At 45.7% G+C, this 25,305-nt stretch overlaps 1 protein-coding gene and 1 pseudogene across 1 annotated transcript in view; both read right to left on the bottom strand.

Annotated features, from left to right (window-relative positions):
* Window positions 1–25,305, bottom strand: part of LOC126528456 (serine/threonine-protein kinase TBK1-like) — a 113,000-nt gene that overhangs the window by 24,072 nt on the left and 63,623 nt on the right. Inside the window, exons 11-15 of the mRNA XM_050176336.3 lie at window positions 15,182–15,363; window positions 7,402–7,503; window positions 4,809–4,917; window positions 3,747–3,871; window positions 2,372–2,448 (exon numbers count right to left, since the gene is read on the bottom strand). Coding sequence (XP_050032293.2) covers window positions 2,372–2,448; window positions 3,747–3,871; window positions 4,809–4,917; window positions 7,402–7,503; window positions 15,182–15,363 — 595 coding nt within the window. The remainder of the gene's footprint in view (window positions 1–2,371; window positions 2,449–3,746; window positions 3,872–4,808; window positions 4,918–7,401; window positions 7,504–15,181; window positions 15,364–25,305) is intronic.
* Window positions 16,922–18,114, bottom strand: LOC140213178 (tigger transposable element-derived protein 6-like; annotated as a pseudogene).

Raw genomic sequence — 25,305 nt, 5'->3', positions numbered from 1 at the left:
GAGTTCACAAAAGTCTCCACGTGACAGCAATGCTCGTTGCCAAAAATTACGGAGTTTAATGTGCCAAAGTAATGCACAAGCTACGAGAGGTTCTGCCAAAAGTGTGTGTGGGGAAATTTGACCACCTGGAGTTCTTTCGTAAATCTAAGTATGTAAATCTAAGCATAGGTTGGCATGCTCACTCATAAGCATACTGGCACATACTTGCTCCATGCTCACTTGACAGGCATGAGCTACAGTGTTAGTGAGCGAGGAGGAGTAACATTAAGTGAGTGCCGACGAACTTGAGTGGGCATGAAGCTGATCAGGAGTGAGTGCCAGTTAACATGAGCACGAACGAAAGTCAGTGACTGTGAGTTTAAGTGGACTTGAACATGAACACCGGCGAGTGGCAGAAACTGAGAGTGGACGTGAATGATTATGTAGGCGAGTGCCGGTGAGGGGGAGTGGGCACAAGTATAAGCGGTCTGGTTTTTACGATAAGCGAAGCGAGTATGAACGAGAGTGCGTGTTTTCAAATTTCAGAACATTTATTTTGAGGAATTTCAAATTTCAGAGCCCAATTAAAAATGTATACAAGTGAAAGGGGGTTTATTAAGGTTGGATGGCAGGCAGAAGGACTGCACGACGGGCACAGCGAAGACAGTCTCAGCCGGCGTCAACAGCTCGCGTTCTGTGCTTGCACCTACCGCCCGGACAGTGTCCCACTGCTGCACGCGATGCTTAATCTCCACTACAGTACCCTGGAGGTGAAGGGAAGCCATCCTAGCGACTAAAGGCGACATGACACCAGATGCAAGATGTGGTGTCAACGCGTTCAGCTTAGGCTTCGGAATTGGCTTGGAGGAATCAATAGGCATGATAACATCATTGACAACTGACTGAACGTGGTAAAGTGTCTCATTACGGCCTAACGTGAGAGGGCATGAGGTTAGTGTTGGAAATAAGCATTCCGGAGGCATCCTGGTGAAGTGCTAGGACAGCAAATGGCAGCGACGCATGGTGGCGGCGACTGAACACGTCAGACGGTGTGAACAGAAGTGTAGTTTCAGAAAGGCAGCACAGTAAACAGGAACGAAGACGGCACTGAGAGAGGGAAGGGTAGTGTAGGGGAAGGGTAGCCATGACAAGCTTGTTGACACCAGGCACAGGCCCATGCCCAGAAGGTGCATCACCAAACAAGGACAGGTCCACCTCAGCGCGAGCGTAGTCTATAACGGTGTGATGGTGCGATAAGAAATCCCACCCAAGAATTACATCATGTGAACACGAAGTTAACACAACAAACTCCATGTTGTACAGTACGTCTCCAATGACGACTTTAGCCATGCAGGCTGCAACTGGATGAATTCACTGTGCGCTTGCAGTACTGAGGGAAAACGCTGTAGGTGGCGTTGTCACTTTACGAAGAGAACGACAATGTTTCTAATTACAGATATAGTGGCACTGTTATCTACGAGCACAAGAGTTTGAACACCTTCAACAAAAACTTCAACAACATTGGCGGTCTACAAGCAAGGACTTAACAGGTCGACGACAACGCAGCTCATGCCTCCGGAGCTGCGGCCGTCAGTTTGCCGTTTGATTATAGGTGACAAATAATGGGGGCATGGCGAGGGTGAGCGGCGGTGCACGCTTGGTCTATAGAGCAAAGCTGTTAATACAGCTGGTGGATTCGATGCCAGTCGTGGATCGCAGCAATCGCTGTTCCTCCTCAACGGCTTCTGTCGTATTTGTGGCATCGCATGAGCCTTGCACTTAGTCAAAATCAAAGCACTGCTTGCCGCAAGTGCTGCAACTATATCAGTGGTCGCTAATGACATGATCATGAATGGCAACCACACAGTACTGAAGGCACGCAGTCAAAGCAGTGTCACGAGTGGAAGTAAATGCAAGAATAAAAAAACTCAAAAGGTTCCTGGTTCCTGCACGGTTTCTACTGACGACTATGGCGACTCGCATTACACTGTTTTGTTTTGGTTGTGCAATGGCACCACTCTTACTCTTTTGGTCGTGCCACTTGAAGGAAGCTGTGCTCGGCACGCTCAGGGGATCGTTCAAATTAACAAGTGCAGGGCTAACATGTCTGAAATCAGGTGAAAATTTCCTTGGAGTGCCCCCATAAGTACTATATCATAACAAAAGACAAAGTCAAAGGCAAATCCATGTACAGCCCATCATTTTCATGTTGGCTGAAATTCCGTGCAGCATGCTTGCAGCTCCCATAGACACAAGTGCCAGATTTCTCCCTAGTAATTATTGCACAAAACCGAGTAAAGGTACTTCCACACGATGGCCGAGCAAGAAGACCATGCCACGTGCACATAATTTTCATGAAGAGAGAGAAAGAAAGACACAGAACCAAACTTGCCTCTTTGTGCCTTGTCTTTAGCAAGGGCTTGCCAGCTCTCACGGATCTTCTGGACATATGTCGTGGCAGTTTCAGAGCTAGATTGAATAGTAAACAGAAAAATAAAATCAACAACGCCACATGCGAAAGAGCTTGTGTGCTGGGTTAGACAAACACTACAGGCAAATATTAAGTCGATGTGGACTGTTAAAATATCCTTCACGAAACTTCACAGCGCTTGTTTCGTGCCAAGAAAAGACTTAGTTCAAGAGAAAATTCTGTCTGAAGGGGTCCGCATACCTCTAGCGTAATTGAAATTGCCCGCCCCCAAACAGAGAGTCATGATTTTGCATACACCATCACCGCAGTTTACTGCTGTCAGCGAGTACAACGGCAGCTGACAGTCAGTGTTACGGTTTCTTCTGCAAAACGCAAAAGTGCGGCCAGAAACCGAGCTAAGACCGAGGCAACAATTACGAATGAGGATGAGAAAGCACGCGCTGAATCATAAGCCTGATCTTTGACATTTATTGCAATGGGCCTCATTCTCTGCTACATGCAGTTTGTGCAAGTTTCGTGAGCCAGCAAAACCAGGGGAGCACAACACAATAATGAAACTGCTGAAACACGAAAGCATGGGTGGTGCAAAGCAGAGCGAGAATGAAATCTTCGAACCACTCGCGTAGTTGCCGAGGGTAACCTCAAAAAGATATTCTTTCTGCAATGCTATAATCTTTTTACTCTGAGTCATTGAGTACAGGTGACAGAGTTATAATGAGGAGTCACTACGTCATCAGACTAGTACTTGTACCGGTGTAGTCCCAAATCGTGTCGTTCGTTTACCTTAACTTCTGAATTGCTAAAGTTCGGTAGTCAATAACATTGATGCCTTAAGACGTATTCAAGCATTGATCTATTACTTTAGCCTGACTTTATAAACACTCGGTGGAGGATTGCTCGAGTTATCTGTGCAGCGTGCTGGGTAATGGCTCCTGCAGTGTATGAGGATTGCTCTCGTACACTTGTCCTAGAGTGCACTCCGCATGCATTATCAGACAAACTACAGGTCTTGCACTATCATATCGCATGTCAAACTACAATGTCATTTGCAATTAGCATTATATTTTCTTGTTTATTTTCTCACTGCACAGTTACTTTTCAGACACCCAATACAGTACTGTACTTAGGCAAAGGATTTGCAAGGAGATGTCATGACTGCTCGATATAGACTAATTCAATATGTCCAGGTGTGATATATCTGGAATGGACTGTATCTTACAAACATTTCCCAACCTTTGAAACTGCCATGTGCGATTCTTTTACGCATGAGAAGTGCACGGTAGAGTTTCACCAACTCTGAAATTATGCGCCAGTGCAAAGAGTAGCAGGTACCAACCATCCTTCGAGATTTGGCACGTCGGCACACAGCGACTCCCACTGTTGCCGTAGGGAACGCCCTTTGAGGATCCGCTGCTCTAGGTGAGCTACGTCTGCCGTCAACTTCGACACCTGCTCCGTGATCTGCAAGAAGCACATTTCACAAGAGCGTGAACTTTTATTTTTTAATATTTTCATTATTATTTTTTTGCATGTGTTTGTCGAAGTGCAACAAGAGATTACAATCTATCAGGTAACTTTATTTACATGCAGGGACTTCTTGCTTGGATAGTCAAAGCATGTCAGACACACCCACATGCACACAGAAAGAAGCAGTGCTAAAGCATGACAGAAACAAATACAGTCAAACCTCGACATAATGAACCTCGATTTAACGAAATTTGCGACGTAACTATTTTTTCATTTCCAAATTTCAGTTGCATTGAAAACAGTGTTTATATTTCTTGATCTAACGAAGTAACTTTGTGACAATTTCAATTTAATGGAGTTTTCGGCCACTTCAATCATGTACTTGAAGCTCGTATGGCTAGTAAATCTAGCAAAAAACTATGCCAGCTGAGGCAAAAGTTATTCCAAGTGTCCTTCAAGCGTCCTTTTCAAGTGTCACATCTGCACACACTTTTTCATGCTCTTCATCTTGAAGACAGCTTAGAGATAATGTTGCGATTGATTCCCTGCCAAACTGTCCGCCTCTGATGCAGCAGCTAAATTTGATATTCAGTAAAGTCAATGCTTTGGCTGCCACACGGGAGCCTTGTTCGCAAAGAGCCAGTGCTAGAGCTAGCAACTTTACCAAATCTGTTGTGGTCGGTCCTTGGTCTTCTTTTCCTGACGTTCCGCCCCGACTCGTCAGGATTCAGTCATACTCTGGATTACAGCAACTAAATTAGGGCCAGTGGCCACCCCTGCAAGTTTTGAATTTGTTGGCGCAAGAAAGGCTTCTGAAAAGCATGGCAGCAGACTGTGATGTGTAGCGCAAACAAGGCGTACAAGACAATAGGGAAGGCAAAGATTCAACTCCGCATTATTGATGGGTTCCGCTATGATGAAAGTCACTCACAGCAGCGTGGCTCTCCTGCTTGTCAGTGAGAGTCCGCGCCAGCCGCTGCAGCTCGTTGGACTGCATCTGTGGTTGGACCAGCTCTGCTAAGTCACAGAGGTTGCAGTGGCTGCAAGCATGGTGGAGGAAAAAAAGAATTAGAGGGACAAGTGAGAACCCCGCAGCCATCTTTGATCGCTTAAAGCGTCTCATACAATCAAACCTCGATAAACATATGTGGATGTAATGAATTATTGGATAAAATGATGTACCGTATTTACTCGCATAATGATCGCACTCGCGTAATGATCGCACCCCTGAATTTCGTCGTCACAATTCGATTTATATTATTTCCCGTGTAATGATCGCACCCCAAACTTGCCGCAGCGATATGTCGTGTGCCAAGTCTAGCTAATAATGATCGCGTTTACCATCTGTCGAATGCTACGCGAACGACTCTTCAAGACAAACCAAGCGGTCTGCACGAACCAAACATTCTTAAGCAGATGCCCCATTTCATTCCTTTCATCACTTTATGCACTTCCATGACAAAAAAAAAAAAAAAAAAAGCCACAACCGAACTTGCCTTGGCTTTATTATTTGTAGGCTTCATAAAGGTTTTGGTCAACAACATAAAGGGCGCCTTTCGATTCTTCTCGTCTGCATTCGTGGGCACGCAACAAATCGCGAGCAGCAATGATAGCAGCCACGTTTGCACTGATACGTTAAAAGTGTACCCCATTCATACGCCAATGCTTGTAACATAGCTAAGACATTCACCCACCCTTAGCGGAAACCTGCCGTATCAGGATAGTAGTGAAGACAAATGCTGCAGTTTCTGCAGCATGCCCGCCTTGTGTTCCTATGTCACTGGCAGCTAAGCGCGCCCATCTGTTTCTGTCGCCTCAAAGTGGACATGGCTACGTTATTGCCGCAAATTTGCCGATATTATCCATTACTAATATGGAAGAAACTGTTTCAACGCATGTAATGTACTCATGAGAGAAAAAAAATCGCATTTGGAGCGTTCGGCTTACTCCGCCGGCCAGCATTTTTGTTTTGGTGTCCCGCACCCGCATTTCGCAGCAAACATGGGGCGAAAAAAAAATCTTTTTTTCTTTTTGCAGGAAATTTAACCCGCGTAATGATCGGACCCCTGAATTTGCGTCAATTTTTCTGACAAAAAAAAAATGCAATCATTATGCGAGTAAAGATGGTAGCTTGTTTTGGCTATGAGCTGTGTCAATAGCTATGTGACTTGCTTGCTAAAACCCAAACTGCCGGTTTATGTTTTCAAATTGATATTAGTTTGCTTCGAATACTGAAATTAGACCCAAGGCAAATACCAACTAGCATAACATTCGATAGAGTATCAGAAAATATTGAATATTTGCCCAACCTTACTTTACACACATCAATGTGGCAGTCAGGATAAAAATGTGCTACTTTCATTATCTTTAATAGAGTGGCTTTCCTTCTGCATACACCGCAACATAAAGCCACTTATGCCATTTTGACTAGCAACAAGCTTTTGCATCTTTGCCGTGCTTCAAGCGACCAAGCAAAAAAAAACTTGCAGAACAAAGGAGTGTAAGGAAGACCATACTCTATAGCATGTGCGTGACTAATTGATGTTGCAGTGACGATGGCCAGGGGCATTTTTGATTCTCACATGCAAAATCTCTCTTGCATGACTCTGCATAGGGTCATGTGAAAGCTGCTAAAATTACAACCAGGGAATCTGCTCTTCAGATCATGCAGGGTTGCAACGAAGGTCCCCATTAACAGCAAATTATATATCAGTAATTGAGTATGCGTACAGTAGAACTCACTCACAGCAATACCAGTTAGAGCAATACTCAATATATGAATGACCAGACGATGCACCGTCAACTTTTGTATGTGTTCTATGGTAAAATGAACTGCTTACTAAATATGTTCCCATGCTGCAATGCTGGTTATAACAAACAAATCTGAATACTGGGAGCATGCTGCTTAGCCAGATGTCATCCTCCAGTGAATGCGTTCCCATAATTCCCCAATACGATACGCTTCCGTTTACCCCTGCTTGGCACATTTAATTCAGTACAACCTTTCGAGTGAATTACCTCGTTTGCATTAAATGCGATACAATTAAAAGTTGATACGATATGCTTGTCACATTAGCGTGAACGCAATTCTTTTTCTCAGAAGAGTGCTGTTCATGCACATCTGGAACTCTTTTCCTGAACAAATACTTTACAAAACTTCTTGCATTCGAAAAAGACAAAATAATGAAGGAAATGACCGATTTTTTTTTCTGTCAAGCGACATTCTTTCCTGTCTGATTGTTTCCTTTGTTACTTTGTCTTTTTCCACTGCAATAAATTATTAACCAACTATTCCAACAAGAAGTAGTAATATTGTACAAAACAATGCAAATCTTACAGCACATACTATTGTGGGAGCCATCGTATAAGCGCTTCACATTACGAGTAACACTCCAACCTTATTTTTATTGCTAATATGCACAGACCTAACAGGCTGACAGCACCTCGTGTATTGGCAAAGCGTTCGTTGGCACCCTCCACAACTGTTCGGTCATCAGAGGTTGCGGTACCTGATGCAGTCTCACCTGACTGAGAGTATCCTGAGCTGTTGGTCAAGCAGGTTGTTGATGGTCTTCGCTTGGTTCAACTTCGCCAGCTGCTTCTCAGTCTGCTCTTCTAGAACACAACTGCAGCAAGGAAAAGTGTTGATGGCATACATTGGAATGGCTTCCGAGCAGTGCTCTAAACGCACCCAGATTTCACAGTTAAATTAAAAAACTTCTTTCATCTAAGCACTTGCAGAATGGAATGAGATTAGCTTGCAGGTAGACAAAGTATCAAGTTGAATTTGTGCAATACAGCACGAACTGCCGGTGTCACATAGTCAGGGTTGCTGTTTAGAGCATCCGAATGGTGCATGACAGGCAAACACAAAACGCTCTCACGGCCTCAACATCCACAAAATTTTAAGTAGAAAGAAGCTTAACCGTGAGCAAGAGCCTGTAAAAAAAGTTTTCTGTGCAGCTGGAGTTGTAAGAAATGAACTTGTGTTTTTGGATAAAAATATGTGAATATAAAGACACCTTAAAAATAAACGGACTCGAAAGTTCAGCCCGTTTCCATTTCTTTGCAAGGAAAGAACCTAAAGAACCAATTTATTTTTTGGGATATCTGGCTCATATGTCAGAACTTTACACAAATCCCACAATTAATCAGAATATTCACATTGAAATTATTCCACACTAAGTAATATTCGTTTCGACTTCACTTCGAACCAAAAGATTGATATTTGCCCCAGCCTACCTGATAGTGATCATCTGATAATTAGGAGTGTGCAAATATCAAAATTTTCTCATACGAATATGTAGCTTCAAATATCAAACCGAATATCGAATAATAATATGCACATGCATTTATTCGCAAGTTGGACTAATTTGTGATGTTGGAACATTGCAGCTTCATTGTCAACGTTAAAAAACTAGACTAGTTAGCCATTATACTAAAACATTGTGCATTTGGCTCATGTTAACTTGAAAAATTCAGTAATTCTTACTAGCTGCCCTCGCAAGCTTGTGCCTTATTTTACCTCATCAAATGCCTGTTTACTCGAAGGCATTTGACCCTGTGCCAGTTGTCACTCATGGCACTTGCTGTCAAGAACTAAGCTTAGAATTGGAGATGTCATTGCAAAAAAAAAAAGTGCACCCTAGCTGTCCGCAAACTCGTGGCTCTTGCTACTGAGAGGCTGGCTTTACCACATGGTTTAGACGTTTTGTAGCTAAGTGTCCTTACAGGCAAAACTTCGCTAGCAGTACGAAATCGTCACAAAATTGAGCACAATATCGCCCCAGTATTCTTAGATTGAATAGAAACAAATGCTAAGAACCACATTTTCTCCCGCACAGCTATCAATATATTCGATTTGATTCGAACATTCGTATCCAACCGAATATTCAAACATTTTCGAATATCTATTTTCCAAATTTAATATGAATATTGAAGATATAATATTTGATAATATTTGAACTTTTAGAATATTCGCACACCCCTACCATGAACACAACACACATTTTTGGCCACTTGTAGAATGAGCCACTCACTTTCTGTCGAACAAAATATTTAACATTTTTATGCAGTTCTCATTGAGTCCAAGTTATCGGTCGACAACTGTAAATCCTTTAGAAGCTAAACCTAATTTAACAGCACATTCTCGCGACTAGCAGCATGTTCACAATAGATTAGAAGGATTTTTCAGATGCCTGATTTTAGGACGTGCCGATAATTTGGGCGCCTTCACAGCGCTGCCATGTACTCTATAGACCCAACGTATAAGGACGCCCGAAATTTTGGATGCTGAAACCTTTCACCGTCCAATTTTTCAGGCATTTTTTCCATGACTGCAGGTGTGAAACAGCATTAATCGAAGCAATCACTGCACACGCAGCCTACCACCAGCACATTTGTACGGCAGTCTGCAGGCGGCCATAGTCATTTGTGTTTTGCCAAATGGTGTTTAGTGCTAGGCTGTGCACTCTTCAACGTGACACCCAGCTTCTTCAACGTTCGCTACCAAGCTTCTTGCTGTTCGGTGCCGCGTTTTTCATTGAAAGTATTTGTCGCTGTCAAAAATAGAGCCAACTCCACTTTTGTCACCCTCGCCGATGCCTTCGAAGTGCGGAAAGTACAGCAAGGGTCTAAGAACCATTGCATAATGCCAGTTCCAAAAGTCAGTTTCATCGTTATACAGTGGTGTTGCGTGATCAAGCATACTAAAAGTTGAAAGGGGCTGCTGTAACAGGACATAGTGTATGTTCCCTTAAGGGACACTACATGTAAAGGAAAACATTAAATGTGCATGGATTGTTAAAATACCATTTGAGAAACCTCGCAGCCCTTGTCTTGTGGTAAGGAGAGGCTTATCTTAAGAGAAAATTGCGCCTGAAGGTACCACATAGCTGTAACACAATTCAAATTGGCCTCCCCCGAGTGGGGAGTCTTGACGTTGCATATGCCATCACCGTCCTTCACAGCCGTCAGGGAGTAAAAATGGCACCCAACAGCAAGCACAACTGTTTCTTCAAAAAAATTAAAAAGTTCAGCCAGAAACCGCGCCAAGTCATAGCTGACAGTGCAAAAGAGGAAGAGAAGCACATGCTGAAACATAAACACCATCTTCTAACACTTATTGTGATGGGCCTCAGTCTTGGCTGATTGTAGTGTGCATGTTTTATGAGCCAGCAAAATCAGTGCTGCCCTAAGCGATAACAAAACTGCTGAAACGTGAAAACACGGGCAGCACAGAGTCGAGCAAAAGCGAAACCTACCGACCGCCTGCGTCGTTATGAAGGGTAACGCCAAAATTCTTTTCTCAAAGAATTGAGTAGACATAGAAAAGTAACTTTTTTTTTTCTGTCTTATACAGTTGAAACAACCTATACTATTCAAGTGCCACGAAAATTCTGTTGTTATAACCGATAATTGTTCTAACATGGCTGCATGCAAAAAATCAATACAGGGGGATGGCAGGGCTGCTGTGAGAAAACTATAATGGTGGGGTGGCCAGTGCCCCTCCCCACCACCAATTAAGGTGGGACATGGCTTTGAAGACCAACTTCCTTATTTCTTCATGGATTTTGATGAAAATTGGCACAAATGTTTAATGTGTCTCCCTGATGCTTCCATAAAAGTTTCAGAGCAATATCTTGAGAAGATTTTGTTCAATTTTATTGAGCAGAATTTTTCTCCCTGCAAAACTTTCTAGAGAGCCTGGGGAACTTAAAAAACTTGTTAAGCTTGTTAAGTATTGACTGCATAGCCAAATGCATGCCGGAGGTGACATTCTTGCATTTTTTTTTTTCGCAACACAAATTTTTGGAAGTGTCATTGTTTATGTAACCTTCACATGAAGCACACTTTCAGGGTAGATGAACTGCCATATCGTAAACTTACAGAGTCAAGATAAGAAAGCGATAATGTCACAACCTGCACTGTAGCCCAAAGAATGTGACAAAAGAAACGGAGTAACAATATGCTTCACGGTAACAAAGAAATCAACTCCAGAAACTGAGCAATAAGGCAAAAAATACTGTTTTGAGAAAACAACTCTCAAAGTTTCACCTTCTTCTCAGTTCTCTAAAAGGCACTAAATTTGTAGTCTTTGGGGGTGTTTTGTGATGTGAGGCTTCTTGTACATTCGGCCTATGGTCTGGGGTGCTTCCACCCCCCCCCCTTTGTCTTTTTATAGGGCTTTCTTTGCTGCTGCAGGGGGAGTCGTGGGTTTCACAGAGCCCCACAACTGGCTGCGACAGACCCCCTTTTGAGAACCACTGGCCTAGGCCATTAGGCCTCATCAGCAGTGTTTCATAGGGTGTCCGCGACTAATGTTACACTTTGGTGGGACGAAGCTGTTGCCAGGGTCGCCGAAGTTTCGAGCGAGCTGTCAGAATTTCCTGAAGCCGTTGACGAATCAACGGTGGACAAGTTTATGAGTGCAAATGATGGTGTTGCGACCACGGGAGAGCCCGAAAACAAAGACTACATTGCCGACATCGTACTCAGCACAACTGAAAGTGGATACAATGAGGAAAGCGACGACGGTCCTTAGCCTACACCCTCCGAGGTGACTGGTGCGCTCGCACTAGTCCAGTGCTTCTGCGCGAATGCGGAAGGTTGCAGCCTCAGCTGCTCCGACTCTTTAGACGATGTGGAGAAGTGCGTGCATCGCAGGCAGCGAAATTTCCCAAGCAGAAGAAAATACAGGACTATTTCATGCGAAACTATACTAGTTTCACCAATAAAGTGATTTTATAAATGGTATGTGCTTTTATGACGCCCAGTTCTTTAGCAGGCTCGTATCGAATTATGCCCTATATCGAACTGATGGGAGTTTTTCTGCAAGTTCGATATAGCTGGGTTCGAATGTATATATTTCCTGAGTACAGTGCAGTCCACTTATAACGATACCACATATAACGATATATCGGTTATAACGATGGGTCGACATGAGAGTGTCATTTTATGCATTAGGTCTATGGGGAAAAAAACCATTTATAACGATAGGTTATTCACCGCATATCGGATATAACGATCAAAATTTTGCAGTCTGGACGGCGTTTTCCGTGCCGAATAATCGTAACGTTTGCGTTGCTTAGTTCCCTAAAACGAACGATGTCGAGGCGAGGCGATGTTTACCTCCGTAAGTTCGTATCTGCCGCCATTACCGCGCAGCGCGTCTCGCCCCGCCCGCGCACGAGTAGGCGCAGCCAACGTTGGCGCAGCGCGCCACAAGATGGCGCTAGCTGCTTCATGCGCGTCGGCCACAGTCGCTCCGAAAGAGAGAGAAAGAAAAAAGGAAGCGACAAGCAAAGCGGCGCGGTGGCGCCCGTCCCGCGTCTCTCTCGCGATAGCAGGCTGACGCCACCGAAGCAGCGTGCAACAAACGGTTCAACCCAGTTCGAAGATGGCGCCGACAAAGCGCAAAGCTGTGTCGCTTGACACGAAGATGGATATTTTGCAGGACTCTCGATGCGGCTTCAAGGTGAGCGCCCTCGTGAAGAAGTATGAGCTCGTCCAGTTAACGATATCAACCATCTTGAAAACCAGGAGCCCCGCGATTGTGAAGGCAGGAGCTATCAGCGGCCATTCCGATCAGCGGAAAAGGGGTTAGAGACCCTTTGTACGCCGATGTTGAAGAGGCGCTTTACCAGTGGTTCATCACCAATTGCTTCAAGAAGGCGGGCTTTGTGCGTAAGGACGAACTTCCCCAACCCGCTGAGACCCACCCGGTGGAAGTCGCTGACATAACCGAGCTCTGGGAGCTCGTTCCTACTGGTGACACAGGTGGTGTGTCGAAGGAGGAGTTTTTGACTGCAGACAGTGCTGCCTCGTTCTGCGATGAGGTCACCGACGAGGCGATCGCCGAAGATGTGCTGTCTCGACAGACGCAAAGTTGTGCGACGGTGGCGACGGCATCAGCGACAGTGACAACGAGATCGACGGTGGCTCCTTGACCCCGACCACGATGACCACGCAAAGTGCACTGTCGTCGATCGACTCCTTAATTGATTTTATGCATGCTAAAAGATTGCCGCCAGTGTTCGCGCAGCAGCTGGAATCCATGCACACCGCGGTTGTGAAGCTGAAGCTGCCGCAAAAGCAAGTGCAGATTTCGGACTATTTCGGCGCGCCTAATCCTTCACACGGTCATTGGCGCTAGAAATAAAGTTTGTTTTTCACGGCCTACTGTATACGTCATCTATTCTTTAGAGCAAGTAGCGAATTCGAGTTCAGAGCTGCAAAGGTAAAGAGCGCAAACGGGTTTAAATTTTTTTTTTTTTTTTATAACTGCAGTCCAGATATAGCGATCATCGGTTATAACGATCATATTTTTCGTATTTCTCGATATCGTTATAAGTGGACTGCACTGTACTACACTTTTCTCTGGCAGTCCCAGAGAAAACACATCAGCAGGGTACTACTGCGGTCCCTTGCATCACGTCGAAAGGAGCGTTGGATTTTACAAACATTTCAACTAATCAAATAAAAGGTGATGCAATTAATTGTGGCACTCTCGAGGAATGGAGAGTTCGTACAGTCATTTATGGTATTTACAGCTGCCTAAAAAGGTCAAAGAAAAAGTGTGACATACTTTCACTTCAGTAACACCTTTAACTCTTTCGTTATCGCGAAAAAAATTGTACTTTTTTATAGGTCTCGGAAAACAGTTATTTACCACTACAAATAATATTTCTGCACACATTGCAGCATAACATATTGTGCATAGTGAAATACTCTTTCCAAAAACATGTCACCAAAAAAAAAAAATTCTTATGTAAAACATAAAAATTCTAGAAAGCGTCGTTTTTGTTACCAGTTGATAAAAACAATAAAAAAACACGATACCTAAAAAATATTAATATAATCGAAAAATCAGAATATACATTTCAAAGACAAATAACGCACGAATAGTGTCTGAGAAAAACAAATGCTCTGTACACCGCCATTCTTCGGATACAAAAAAGACACTAAGACCAGTTCATCGCTCATGCCATGCGGTGAAGCAGTTCCTGGATTTTGTGATGCATAGGTGCACTCCACAATTTTCCCACAAAACATGGTTTTTGTTCAACTTTGTGGTCCTCGTAACAAATTTTGCAATTCTGCCTTTTCGGCATCTTCTGAGGATGGTCCGATGTGAAGTCCAAGGAACGTATTTCACCAGTTCGTCTAGAGTCATGCACCTCTTCCAGGACCGATCGCCTTCAGCGTAGCTGGGAAACCACAAGATTATGCATCCAACCAATCTGCATTTTTGCAGGTAGTCTTTATCACTTCTGCAGAGAAGAAGAGTAGAAAGAAATCCCACGCTGTTGTAAGCTGTCTTGAGCTGATCCATATTGCTGGGCAGAGATGTGCTACAGGCGGCCTTCTTGGCATGAACGGAAGTTCCTTTACTGCTGATGGCAGCACATCATAATCAAGCGAAGTATGCACATTGAAGATAATCAGTAGAGCTCTCAGGTCATTAAAAAAGATTGGCAGATAAGCAAGCACAAGGAAGGAGACTGCTCAAGGCCGTAAAGGAAACTCGCCAGTGAACAGCTACGGATGTCCCATGCTGACTCAAAACATTGCCGGTGTCAGAGCTTGAAGATGCTTTACAGTCATCTTCAGAATCATAACGTCAGTCCTCGTCACTAAATTCAAGTGCGGGTGTAGCATAGTTACGAGCAGGACGCTTTTCTCTCGATACAGCGGCGTAGGACGATGCCATCGGAGCAACTTTCAATAACTGCGCAGTGACACCGCCAGCGCCCATTTCCGAGATTTTACGAGAGAAGCATTTCTGAAACTCTTGGAAACTGGTTGCAAAAGCCGGATCCACACGTTGGACAAGTGGCGGACCTTCAGAAATACACTTTACTGGAATAAAACTACTTGGACTCCAAACCAAAGCTCACTAGTAAACAAGTGGCATCATTTTCAGAACTGTTGGACGGCAAAGCCAGCAATAGAATTTAATTCGTGACGTGCTGGGCGTCATTTGATTACGAAATTTTGATGCTAGTGCAGCATAATCGTAAGCGGCATGCTTACGATTATGCTTACTTTGAAAGTGGAGTGCCTGTACTAACTACTGGATGGCCTTATAAGAAACAGCTCCACTAAGTCAAAATTGGCAATCTAAAGCATCGTTTACTGGTGATCGATTTGAATAGGCAGGGTAACGAAAAAGTTAAGCACCACAAGGCTGATACCCATAGCATACCTAGATTTCGAAGCAATGATTCGTAAATGGTGTGAATCAAGAACTAAGACTTCGCCGGCTGTACTCCCAATGAATGCAGCCATCCTGTTTTTACTGACCTGAGTGCATGAGGCGCCTTGGACAGCTGACCATGGCAGCGGCAGAGCTTGTCAAGGAGCCGCTGCATCGCGTGTGCAACACTGCAGCAAGTCTTGGCGAGGGAGGCATCGTGCTCCAGCGTCGACGCAGGGGAGGCAAACGCCGGGAACCGTGCTGTCTGGGCACCCGCACCTGGCTGCACCTGTATCAATGCGCAATGGCAAAGGGCGTGAGAATGTCATTAGGGCCCGCTGTGAGTGTTGCACAATGCAAGAATGAAAATCATGAAAAAGGCCGCTGACAAAGAGCACAACCCTGGCTTTCAGTTTTCTGTTTTGATATTCGACTCGAAAGGTACTCAAAGAATTCATACCACAAACAATACTGAGAGTTTGAAGAGACTCTACAGGAAAATACCAAACTAATGGTCAATTGAATTGAAGTTGTAAAAAAAAAAAAAAAATGTCTAGTTTCAGATAGCATAGATGTAGAGAGACTTTCGTGCAAAATCTTACATTTCATATATACACGAGTAAATGCATCATGAAAAGCTTACAAAAGTAGATCTTTTTGATACTGAAACTGGAAGAAAGATAAAGCACCACCATTACCGATTAGGAATGACGCAGAACACCATCTTGAGAATTTAAGATAGCAGCTCGAGAAAAGAAGCCAAGGAAGGGATGCTTCTATAGCAAGACCTCATTATTTTGGTTCTCGTTAATTCGGAAAATCCGATTCGTCCTCTGGTCCCAGCAGGCCGTATACATTATTTATTGCATTCACACTCTCGTTAATTCGGACGTATATGGTTGCACATCGGTTAATTCAGACAACTCTCGGAGCTCGGTGAGCAGGGAGTGCCGAAATTTGTGCCGCAAGAGAGCAAGAACTGCGCTAGCGTCCAATCGAAAGAAAGCGGTGAAGTCCGCATCGCCATAGTTATCGGTGGAAATCAAGAGTGAATGACAGTAACACTAGAATGCTTCATGCCTATTCGTGCCTTTAAAGCTTTTATGCTTGCGTTTACCACCACGCATAATACTGCATTAGCGGAATGCCTTCATAACTGCGTAGTCGCCATTCATGATTTTATTGATAGCAGCCGCAGTTTCTTTCGCAGCGGTTGTGGCAAACAGTCATTTTATTCTAACTCAGTGCGCGGTTTGACAACATGCCTTCAAAACTGCAAGGTTGCCATCCAGGATTGTGCCGATAGTGGCCGCGGTTTCCGCAAGTAGTCGTTTCATTCTGATTCGGTACATTCATCGGCCGCGTGCCTTCGTAACTGCATAGATGTCATCCATGATCACATCGATAGTGGTCGTGGTTTCTTGCACAGCAGCTGCATCAAACAGTCGTTTCGTTTTGACTCTGAGCACGCATTGGCCATGTGCTTCCAAAACTGCATAGTCGCCATCTATGATTGCGTTGATAGCAACCTTGGTTTCATTCGCAGCAGTTATAGCCAATGCTAGCCTAGTTTTGAACCAGTGCATGCATCAGCCGGGTGCCTTCAGAACCGTCAAGTCCTGAAGCATCAATATCTGCCACAGTTTTGTCCGCGGCAGTTGCGGCAAACAGTTGTTTAGTTTTGACTCGGTGCAAAGCTGTCGAGCACGAAGAGCACCGGCTACAGTCGAGTACCGCTACAACGAAATTGACGGTGCACGAAAAAAAATTCGTAGAAGCGAAAATTTCGTTGTTGTGAAATTCACAAAAATATGGCTAACCTGAACTGGTAAACCACAAACAAACTTTTATTTCCAGATGTCAAGCAGTGTTGACTGCTTCCTTTCTTTTCCTAGGATCATCATGACTCGATTTTCGCATTCGGCGAGTAGCTGCATCGCGACGTCGTCATCATGCACAGCTACGCTGTTTCTGATGACATCGAATGCATCCAGTACGCGAGATGTGGCCGGTGGGTGCAGGTCTGGCACTTCGTCGTCATCCGACTGCCCCCCGTCGTCGCGGACACTTTTTATGATGTCCTCATTGCTCAATTCCTCCCGGGCGATCACATTGATGTCAGCGTCGATGAAGTCGTCCAGCTCGACACTGGATGGCACACTTCCGGCACCTTGAAGGGCCACCCAGGACGCAGTTACGTCTACTGGCGTATGCTCTGCTCCGTTGCAGTCAGCAGGATCCTCAGCGGAGTCGGTGTCTGGATCTCTGAGCTTGAAGCCAGCGTGCATGAAACAGTTCGCGATAACTGGCCGTCCAGTTGCAGCCCACGCAGCAGCCATCATCTGCAGCGCCATGTACAGGTCTAACTACGGTCGCGACCGGTCTCCACATTCAATAGGAGACGCTGCATCACTCGCTGGCGGTAGGCGCACTTCAGACTTCTAATGACACCTTGGTCAAGTGGCTGTATGATCGAAGTGCAGTTCGGCGGAAAGTACTTCAGCTCCACATTTGTGAGCTCCACATCCAGAATATGATGGGCGGAGCAATTGTCCAGCAATAAGCACACCTGCCGGCCCTGCCTCCTAATGTCGCAGTCAGATGACGTGACCCACTCGGAGAAAATGGCCCGCGTCATCCAGGAGCGGCTGTTGGCGACATATTTTACGGGAAGGCTCCTATTGCCTTTAAAGCCACAGGGCCTTGCACTCTTCCCAATGACTAGCGGTGGGCGCTTGTCGGATCCGTCCGCGTTGGCATACAGCAGCACGGTCACGCGCTTCTTACTGTGTTTCCCACCGTGGCAACGCTGACCTTTCATTTCGAGGGTTTTAGATGGCAGCATCTCGTAAAACAGGCCTGTCTCGTCAGCGTTGTAAATGTCACACTTCGCATAGTCTTTCAACAACGCCGAAACGTTTGTGGAGATCCAGGCGGATGCGCTGCCTGTGTCTGCCGATGCCGACTCGCCAGAGAGCGTCTTGCCGACAATGTCATGGCGGGCCTTGAATCTGCTGAGCCAGCCTGTGCTCGCCTTGAAATCGTCAATTCCCAGCAGGCAAGCGTAATTCAGGGCCTTCTGCTGCACGGCATTTCCACTGATGGGTGTGTTTTTCGCCCTCGTCTCGACAAACCACGTGTACATGGCCTTGTCGAGGTCTACGTGCGCCGACGGCGTCAGCTTCTTCCGCTTGGCTGATGTACCTGAAGCAAGAGCTTGCGCTATTGCTTCTTTTGACTTCAAGATGGTGGACAGTGAACTGGGAGAAATCCCAAACTTCTTCGCAACGTCGCCTTTCTTCTCTCCCCTTTCGACTTCGGCCAGGATCCGAGCTTTATCCTCCAGGGATAAAAACTTTCGACATGGCGGCGCCATGTCGGAAAGCGCGCTAAAACAGAACGGCTTCTCTGATCAAATCGAACACCGCAACATGTGCACAACACGAACAGCACTAACTACGCATCGACGGCGCCGAGATGCAGCATGGACTGACGAGACGACTGAGCGTCGGCTTTGGATTGTCTGCGGCTAAAAAGTTTCAAGCCAATCCCAAAGGTAGGCCAGTCTCATCGCCGTCGCCATCGAGCAATGGCGGCCCCCATGCTCAGTTTCTTGTGGTGCCAACACGCGATGATAACTTTGCAGACGCTTTTTTATGTGCAAAATGTTCGAAATTGCGTTTCCTGCGCGGCAAATTAAATTTCGAGCCTGGAATTACTTTGTCAGATTTCGTTAAAGTGGAACGGCATAAGAAAAAGTGTTCGTTGTGGTGAGGATATTTATGCATTGACTCTTATGGGCAGCTGACGGGGAACTGAGAATTATTCGTTGAACCGGACATTTCGTTGAAGTGGCGTTCGTTGTAGCAGGGTTCGACTGTATCTCGTCATGGATGGACAATATGTTGGTGACTAGCTCATTAAAAAATAATTGGGATGTGTGCTCAGAAGTTAAAAGCCTGTCTCAGATGAAGGCACAACCTGTCGTCGTGCTGTGAAAGCAGTCACAAGACTTTCGCCGCTGGGAGAACCAATCAGTCACGAGATGACCAGGATTGCAGCTTCCATACTGCTTTTGTGCAAAATGGAAATAGGATTGCGTCATTCGTTTAGTAAATAAATGCATGTTGACGTAGTAATAATTGTTTATTGTTTAGATACTCTCATTAAGGGGGGATGAGGGGATCGGAACTAACTTTTTCATTTTTTATCTTAGAGTGATGAAATTTGGCATACAGGTTCGAAATAGCATCAAACAGACAGCTGCAAAGTTTCACAATCATATCTTCAGTAGTTTTTATTTTATCATTATTTATATATTGCTCACATGTTGCTTGCTCGTGGAAAGCCTAGCGTGACAGCAAAATGGGTTATGGGTCTGTAAATGTTTTTAATAGTTACTAAGAAGTATAGTCTAAGTCAAGATTCTCTTAATTTCTTTTTAAATTTCTCTGCTCTTCTTCTAAACGATATAGTATGCACCTTCTCTTTATGTTTAGAATGTATCATGCTCCAATTATTGTGTAATAAAAAAATGGTGAGCCTAAATGGTAAATCTGAGACTGTCTTGACATAAGGCACACTTCACCAATTGCAGCAAAACAAACAGGATTAAAATCCGTGCTCCCATTGCCGTGCTATGCTTTCCACGAGCGAGGTGATAAGCTCAAAACAAACTTTTGAGAAAACAAGCCTCAAAGTTCCATACTGGCACACACTGTCTAGAATGCTCCTGCATTGTAGAATTTGGTGTCCTTGGCAGCAGGTGACTTCTTAGCCCTCTGTCCTTTCAGGAGATGGACTTTGTGTGCCTTCTTCATTCGCTGGGAGTCTTTCTCGACAGCCCGCTGAAGAGAGAGGGCACCAGGGCGCAGGCCCAATGTTGTGCACAGGTCTGAATAAGCTTTCAGACTGCCCGAGTTGTACTTTGAAATTGCCTCGTGCACTGCTGTTTCCACAGCAAACAGTGAGGCATGCTGGTCTTTTGATACTAGTGACCATATCACTGAATGGAGACTCTCAGCCGCGTTTTGAGTTTTGCCTCCTCTGCACCGGGCCAGCAACTGAGGGTCTGAGAGGCGCTGGTACACAGGCAGGAGTGCTTCAGCAACTTTAGCTGAAAGCTTGTACTTGTGAGCTGGTGCTGGCTGCCCTTCTGCCTCAGCTGACCGGTGGTTGCACCAGCTAAGGGGGCCAGGGGGACACAGCTCATGATGGGGCTCATCATCTGTTGATGTGATGTGGTAGTACGTTGCCATTACTGCCCTTTGCATTTCCTCGACTTCCGAGTGGTTCCGCAGAGCAAGGCCATAGTAGTTTGTCAGTTTTTTGATGAGCTGCTGTGTCAGGCCCCCCTTTCCACCTAGTGGCTCTCCTTTCTTTGCCTTGGCCACCAAAGAGCGAAGTGCAGCCCCCATTCGTTTTTTAACATGATTTATGCAGTCCTCTTTAGATAGCTGCACAAAACCATAAACTTCTTCATCACATAGAGTGCGAAACATGCGGCTGTCCCCGTCACAAACTATGTTTGTGTAACGTAGATCATTTCTGCTCAAGGAGCGCCTGAAGAGCTGTAGTGCAGCCTCAACCTCCATTCTTCCAGAATTCACATCAGTGTTTTTCTGGCACTGGTGTTGCTGCTTCCATTCAGCATAGTTGGGGTCACTTAGTTAGTTCCGATCCCCTCATCCCCCCTTAATTCGACATTTGGTTAATTCTGCCATTTTTTTCCATCCTGTAAAATTTGAATGAATTAGGTTTTACGGCACTCGATAAACGCTAGTAGTAAAAAGCAGGGCTCTGTCTCACAACTTCATGGAAGTCTAATGCGAATGTCATGCAGCACATTTTCGATCGTGACTGCGCCAGATCGGGATCGAATGTCTCGGTCGCGATTGGCTCCTTTGCGCAAGCTGCAGCAGGGAGCCAATAGGATGTCTTGGTTCAGATAACTTTGGGTGCGTCGGGCACACGGAAGGCGGTGCGGAGTAGCATTTGCCTGTTCCATTGTGCGCTACACCGCAACACCGTGATGGCACCGCCACTCGGCAGTGCTAATGTGTGCACACAGCATGGAGGAAAAGGGTGTGCCGACAGAGAGGGCTCGCTCGCTCACTCGGCATGAAGCCCCCTGAATAAAACTAGAGGTAACTAATCGTAGCAACATTCTTTTATCTTGCTGCCCGAGCCAGCCAGCGAGGGCAGGTGAAAAGGTCCAGGGCTTATCCACAATTCTCTGTTGGTGGAGCGGAGTCACGCAGTTGAGCTTGCACCGTTTCCACAGGAACAAGCGCGCGAGCGTCCCCACGCTGCCAGCTGTACCTTTAGTTTTCTTGGCTTTCTTTTGTTTTGACTAGCTCTGGCGCCATGACAGTTGCTCTTGATCGCAGTGCACAGTGCCGCTGCAAAGGTGCAGGTACCCTTTGACAGTTCGCTATAAGCGGAGCAGCTAATAGGTAGTAATCCGGTTTAGAATGCATGTGTTTGGGTCTGGACTGGAGAAATTTGGAATAACGCGATAATTCAAGTAAAGCGGCTTCGTTATACCGAGGGTTTACTGCATTGTTCGTTAGCTGAATGATTGCAGCGTCAGAGCTAACTTTAATAAACAAACACCTGCCTCTAAATCACAATTCATTTGGCGCACAAGATGACGGACCTCCATGCAACTCTGCACTCCCCATAGAATAATTATTACTGCATTTACTCAATTCTAATACTCACATTTTCCAAAAAAATAGCGGACGAGTTGTTTGACGTTGTTTCACATGTTGAGAATGCAATCCACGTTGATGTTTCTGTGATGTGTCAAGTGCGCGAGTGCCATGATCGGAGTGGGTCAGTCATGCGATGGCGACAATGAGATGCTGCAGCAGTGGCACGAGCGCGCTGAAGAAATAATTCGAAGATGAACAACAAGCGAGCAGGGGAAAAAGAAGAAGTGGAGAAGTGGAATAACAAGCCTGCGTGGAGGAAGGAGTTCGCCAGTGCTCCAGCTGCAGGAGTGAAGTCGTCGGGCGTCACACCCGTGCTTCGTGCCTTCTACTGGACCAGGGCGACCTTCCAGGGGCAGGTCACTGTGTTCTCACGAACCGCATTCTCATGATCGCACACAGGAAGATGCCGAGCGTCATCGAGAAAATGAAGTCCATGCACCGGGAGCAGAGGTGAAGCCATTTGACTTGGTGTCCGGCGTCGAGACCTCTACCGTGCCAAGGCCACCTGCCCTTGTTCTCAATGCCGCAACCAGACTTATCCTGCATCACTGGATCCCAGATGTTCGCCTGAGGGTGACCAGGATTTTTCTTCAACAGTGCCTGTCTTCAACACCGCTTCTATGCTCTGAGGGCTGCCTCCGTCGCCACCTTGTGTTCATCTCGCAGCTCCAGTGCAGACCATGAAACTGTAGGCCCTTTCCGACTTTGACACTTTCTTTGGGGACTTAATTCCTTTTGTGTGCGTCTGTGTTTGGTTAGTTTGTAGAGTTTCTGGTCCTCTTTATGCTGGATGTTTTTGATGAATGGATTGCAGTGTGATAATGAGCGACTTCGTCACTTCACGGCTGAGGCGACGCATCAGCGAGGATTAATCCTCACAGTTCATCACAGTTTCTGGGTGCACGTTGCAAGCTAAAATTACCACCTAGTACAAGTAAGTGCAGATTGATGGACAAAAAATTGCTTTCAGAACAGATTATGTGTGGTGAGTGGCATGGCATTACTTTCAACAGCGCATTTTCGCCCGACTTCACACTATTCCTTGTGACGAACTAGGTACTAAAATTTGTGTAAAGCAGGTTCAGCTATATCAAAATACCTCGTTTTTCAAACAAATTCCGGAAAATCATGCTGTTCGTTATCACCGGGTTTGACAGTACAGTCACCGACGGTTTTTTTGGACCCCAAAAATTTGGACTTGATGAATATTCGAGACTTCATAAATGCGCTGTCAGGGTTCCCATAGAGCTAATGCATTTCAGACGAACTTAGACCCCAAAGTTCAATTTTCTGGACTAAATCACTCGTTCCGAGCCACGCTACCCAAGCTTGGGGGACGCCATGCTGGATTTTTTATTGGCTTGGCCAGGCCTGGCCTCCAGTGGCCCGCTCCATAGCCTCCAAGATTGGGATATGCACGCTTTCAATAGAGAGTGTGCGACATCCTCCAGTCTCGGAGGCCATGCTCGCTCTTCCTTGGCTGACAAAACGCTCTAGGGGTCGGCACTTTTTCTCGTCTATTTCTTTTTTTTAGTCAGCACTATTGTCATAATCACTCAATGCGGGATCGATTTTTTATTCATTTATTTATTTTAAAGTTTCAATTGCTATTTGCACAAGGTGTGTCCACAGAACAGGTGTGTCGGAGATGACATCGCATCTTTGTGCGTCTTCTCATTTGTGTGACCGGCACCACCTCCTGTGCCTTCACGAGAGCCAAGTGGTGCCAAGAAACATTGCTCGTTTCTTCTATGTTCATGCCGATCGCCAGCAACGAATATCACAGACTGCCGGTGACGCTCTTGTCAGACTGTGTACAGAGACGATGTCACTCTTGCGCAAATCCAAGCAAATCTGATTGCCTCCAAGCATAGTATGAGACAGGACGTTATTAGAGATATTTTAAAGCCGTTCTAAGCCTAATAAATGTTATTTTTTTTTGGCTGAACAAGTTTTTCGGACTGTTAAATTTTTTTTACTATATTTCAGTTCCCGCGAGGTCCGGAAAATTGGTCGGCGACTGAACTGTGATAGGAGACACCAGGTGCACGCATGTGTAATTAAGGTGTGTGTAATTATGAGTAACACATACTATGCCCTGTAGCAGTATCCTCTTCACACGTCTAGTATACTTCACCACAATACACTGCATATGCTTGACCGTGTTACACTTCTGTATTGCGGCAAAGCTCCCTTTCTTTTTAAACTGGCAGAGAAACATTATTGAAGGATTAATCAGTTTTTGTGGTTGGCCCCCGTAGGGAGCATCGTTAATTGTCGACGCCCCTAGCCAAAGGCTCCGCTGGCTCTTGCCATCTTCTTCATTTTCTAAATCAGCTTGAGCTGGTCGTCAAGGGCAGAGCTAGACAGCAGTGCCACCTATTGCTCCCTCGTGGTATCCTGTGTTGCGTAGCACGCACTCCTATGTAATATGGTACGGTGTTGGTGTGACCCCACATCACAAGCATTTGTCCCTGCAGGCTGCGGGGTGTATACAATGTAATATGTGTAGTTTGTCTAGGCACTGGTCTGGAGCTTTAATTCAACGCTTCTTAAACTCTTGCTGTGCTTTCTGCCCTTCGAAGCTGTCGCTGAGAATGACGAAGGCGGAGTCGGCAGCATTGCCAATACAGTCAAACCCGGCTATATCGAACTCACAAGAAAACGCCTATCAGTTCGATATAGAGCATAATTCGATATAAGCCTGCTAAATAATTGGATGTCATAAAAGCACATGTCATTTATAAAATCACTTTATTAACGAAACTAGCTTAGTTTGGCATAAATTAGTCCTGCATTTTCTTCTGCTTGGGCAATTTCGCTGCCTGCGACGCACGCACTTCCCCACGTCTAAGGAGTCGGAGCAGCTGAGGCCGCAACCTTCCGCATTCGCGCGGAAGCGCCGGACTAATGCGAGTGCACCAATCACTTCGGAGGATGTGGGCAAAGGACCGTAGTTGCTTTCCTCAATGTGCCTACTTTCATTTGTGGTCGGTACGATGTCGGCGATGTAGTCTTCGTTTCCGGGCTCTACCGTGGTCGCGACACCATCATCTGCACTCACAAACTCGTCCACCGTTGATTCGAATGTCCCGAAAATTTTGACAGCTCGCTCCAAACTTCGGCAACACCGGCAACGGCTTCGTCGCATTCATCAGAATTTACAGTCCTCACCGAGCACCCGGAAACCGGCACGTATGAAGAACCCCTCGTACACGGCCGTGCGTACGCGTCGGGTGCCATGGGCACCGGGTTGCGAGTCTGGCCACTTTAGCCTTAATCGTGCCGAGAGTGCTCCTTGGAATCTTGCACGCTGCGGGGACATCCAACTTCTCATCGCGTTCAACGCGATTTATGATTTCGAGCTTCACGACGAAAGGCGAATTCTGCTGCTTCATCACGGCAACACTGCGGGAGAAGGCCCACAAGGCGCAAACACGATAAACCAGAGAAGCAGCCAGACAACTCGCACTTTCGCCATCTTGCATGAAGAGAGCACAGGAGCCTCTGATTGG

Source organism: Dermacentor andersoni, chromosome 9, assembly GCF_023375885.2.
Source record: "Dermacentor andersoni chromosome 9, qqDerAnde1_hic_scaffold, whole genome shotgun sequence".
NCBI classification, from domain to species: domain Eukaryota; kingdom Metazoa; phylum Arthropoda; class Arachnida; order Ixodida; family Ixodidae; genus Dermacentor; species Dermacentor andersoni.
The sequence above is the reverse complement of the archived record's forward strand: the minus strand, read 5'-3'. Positions and strand labels throughout refer to the sequence as shown.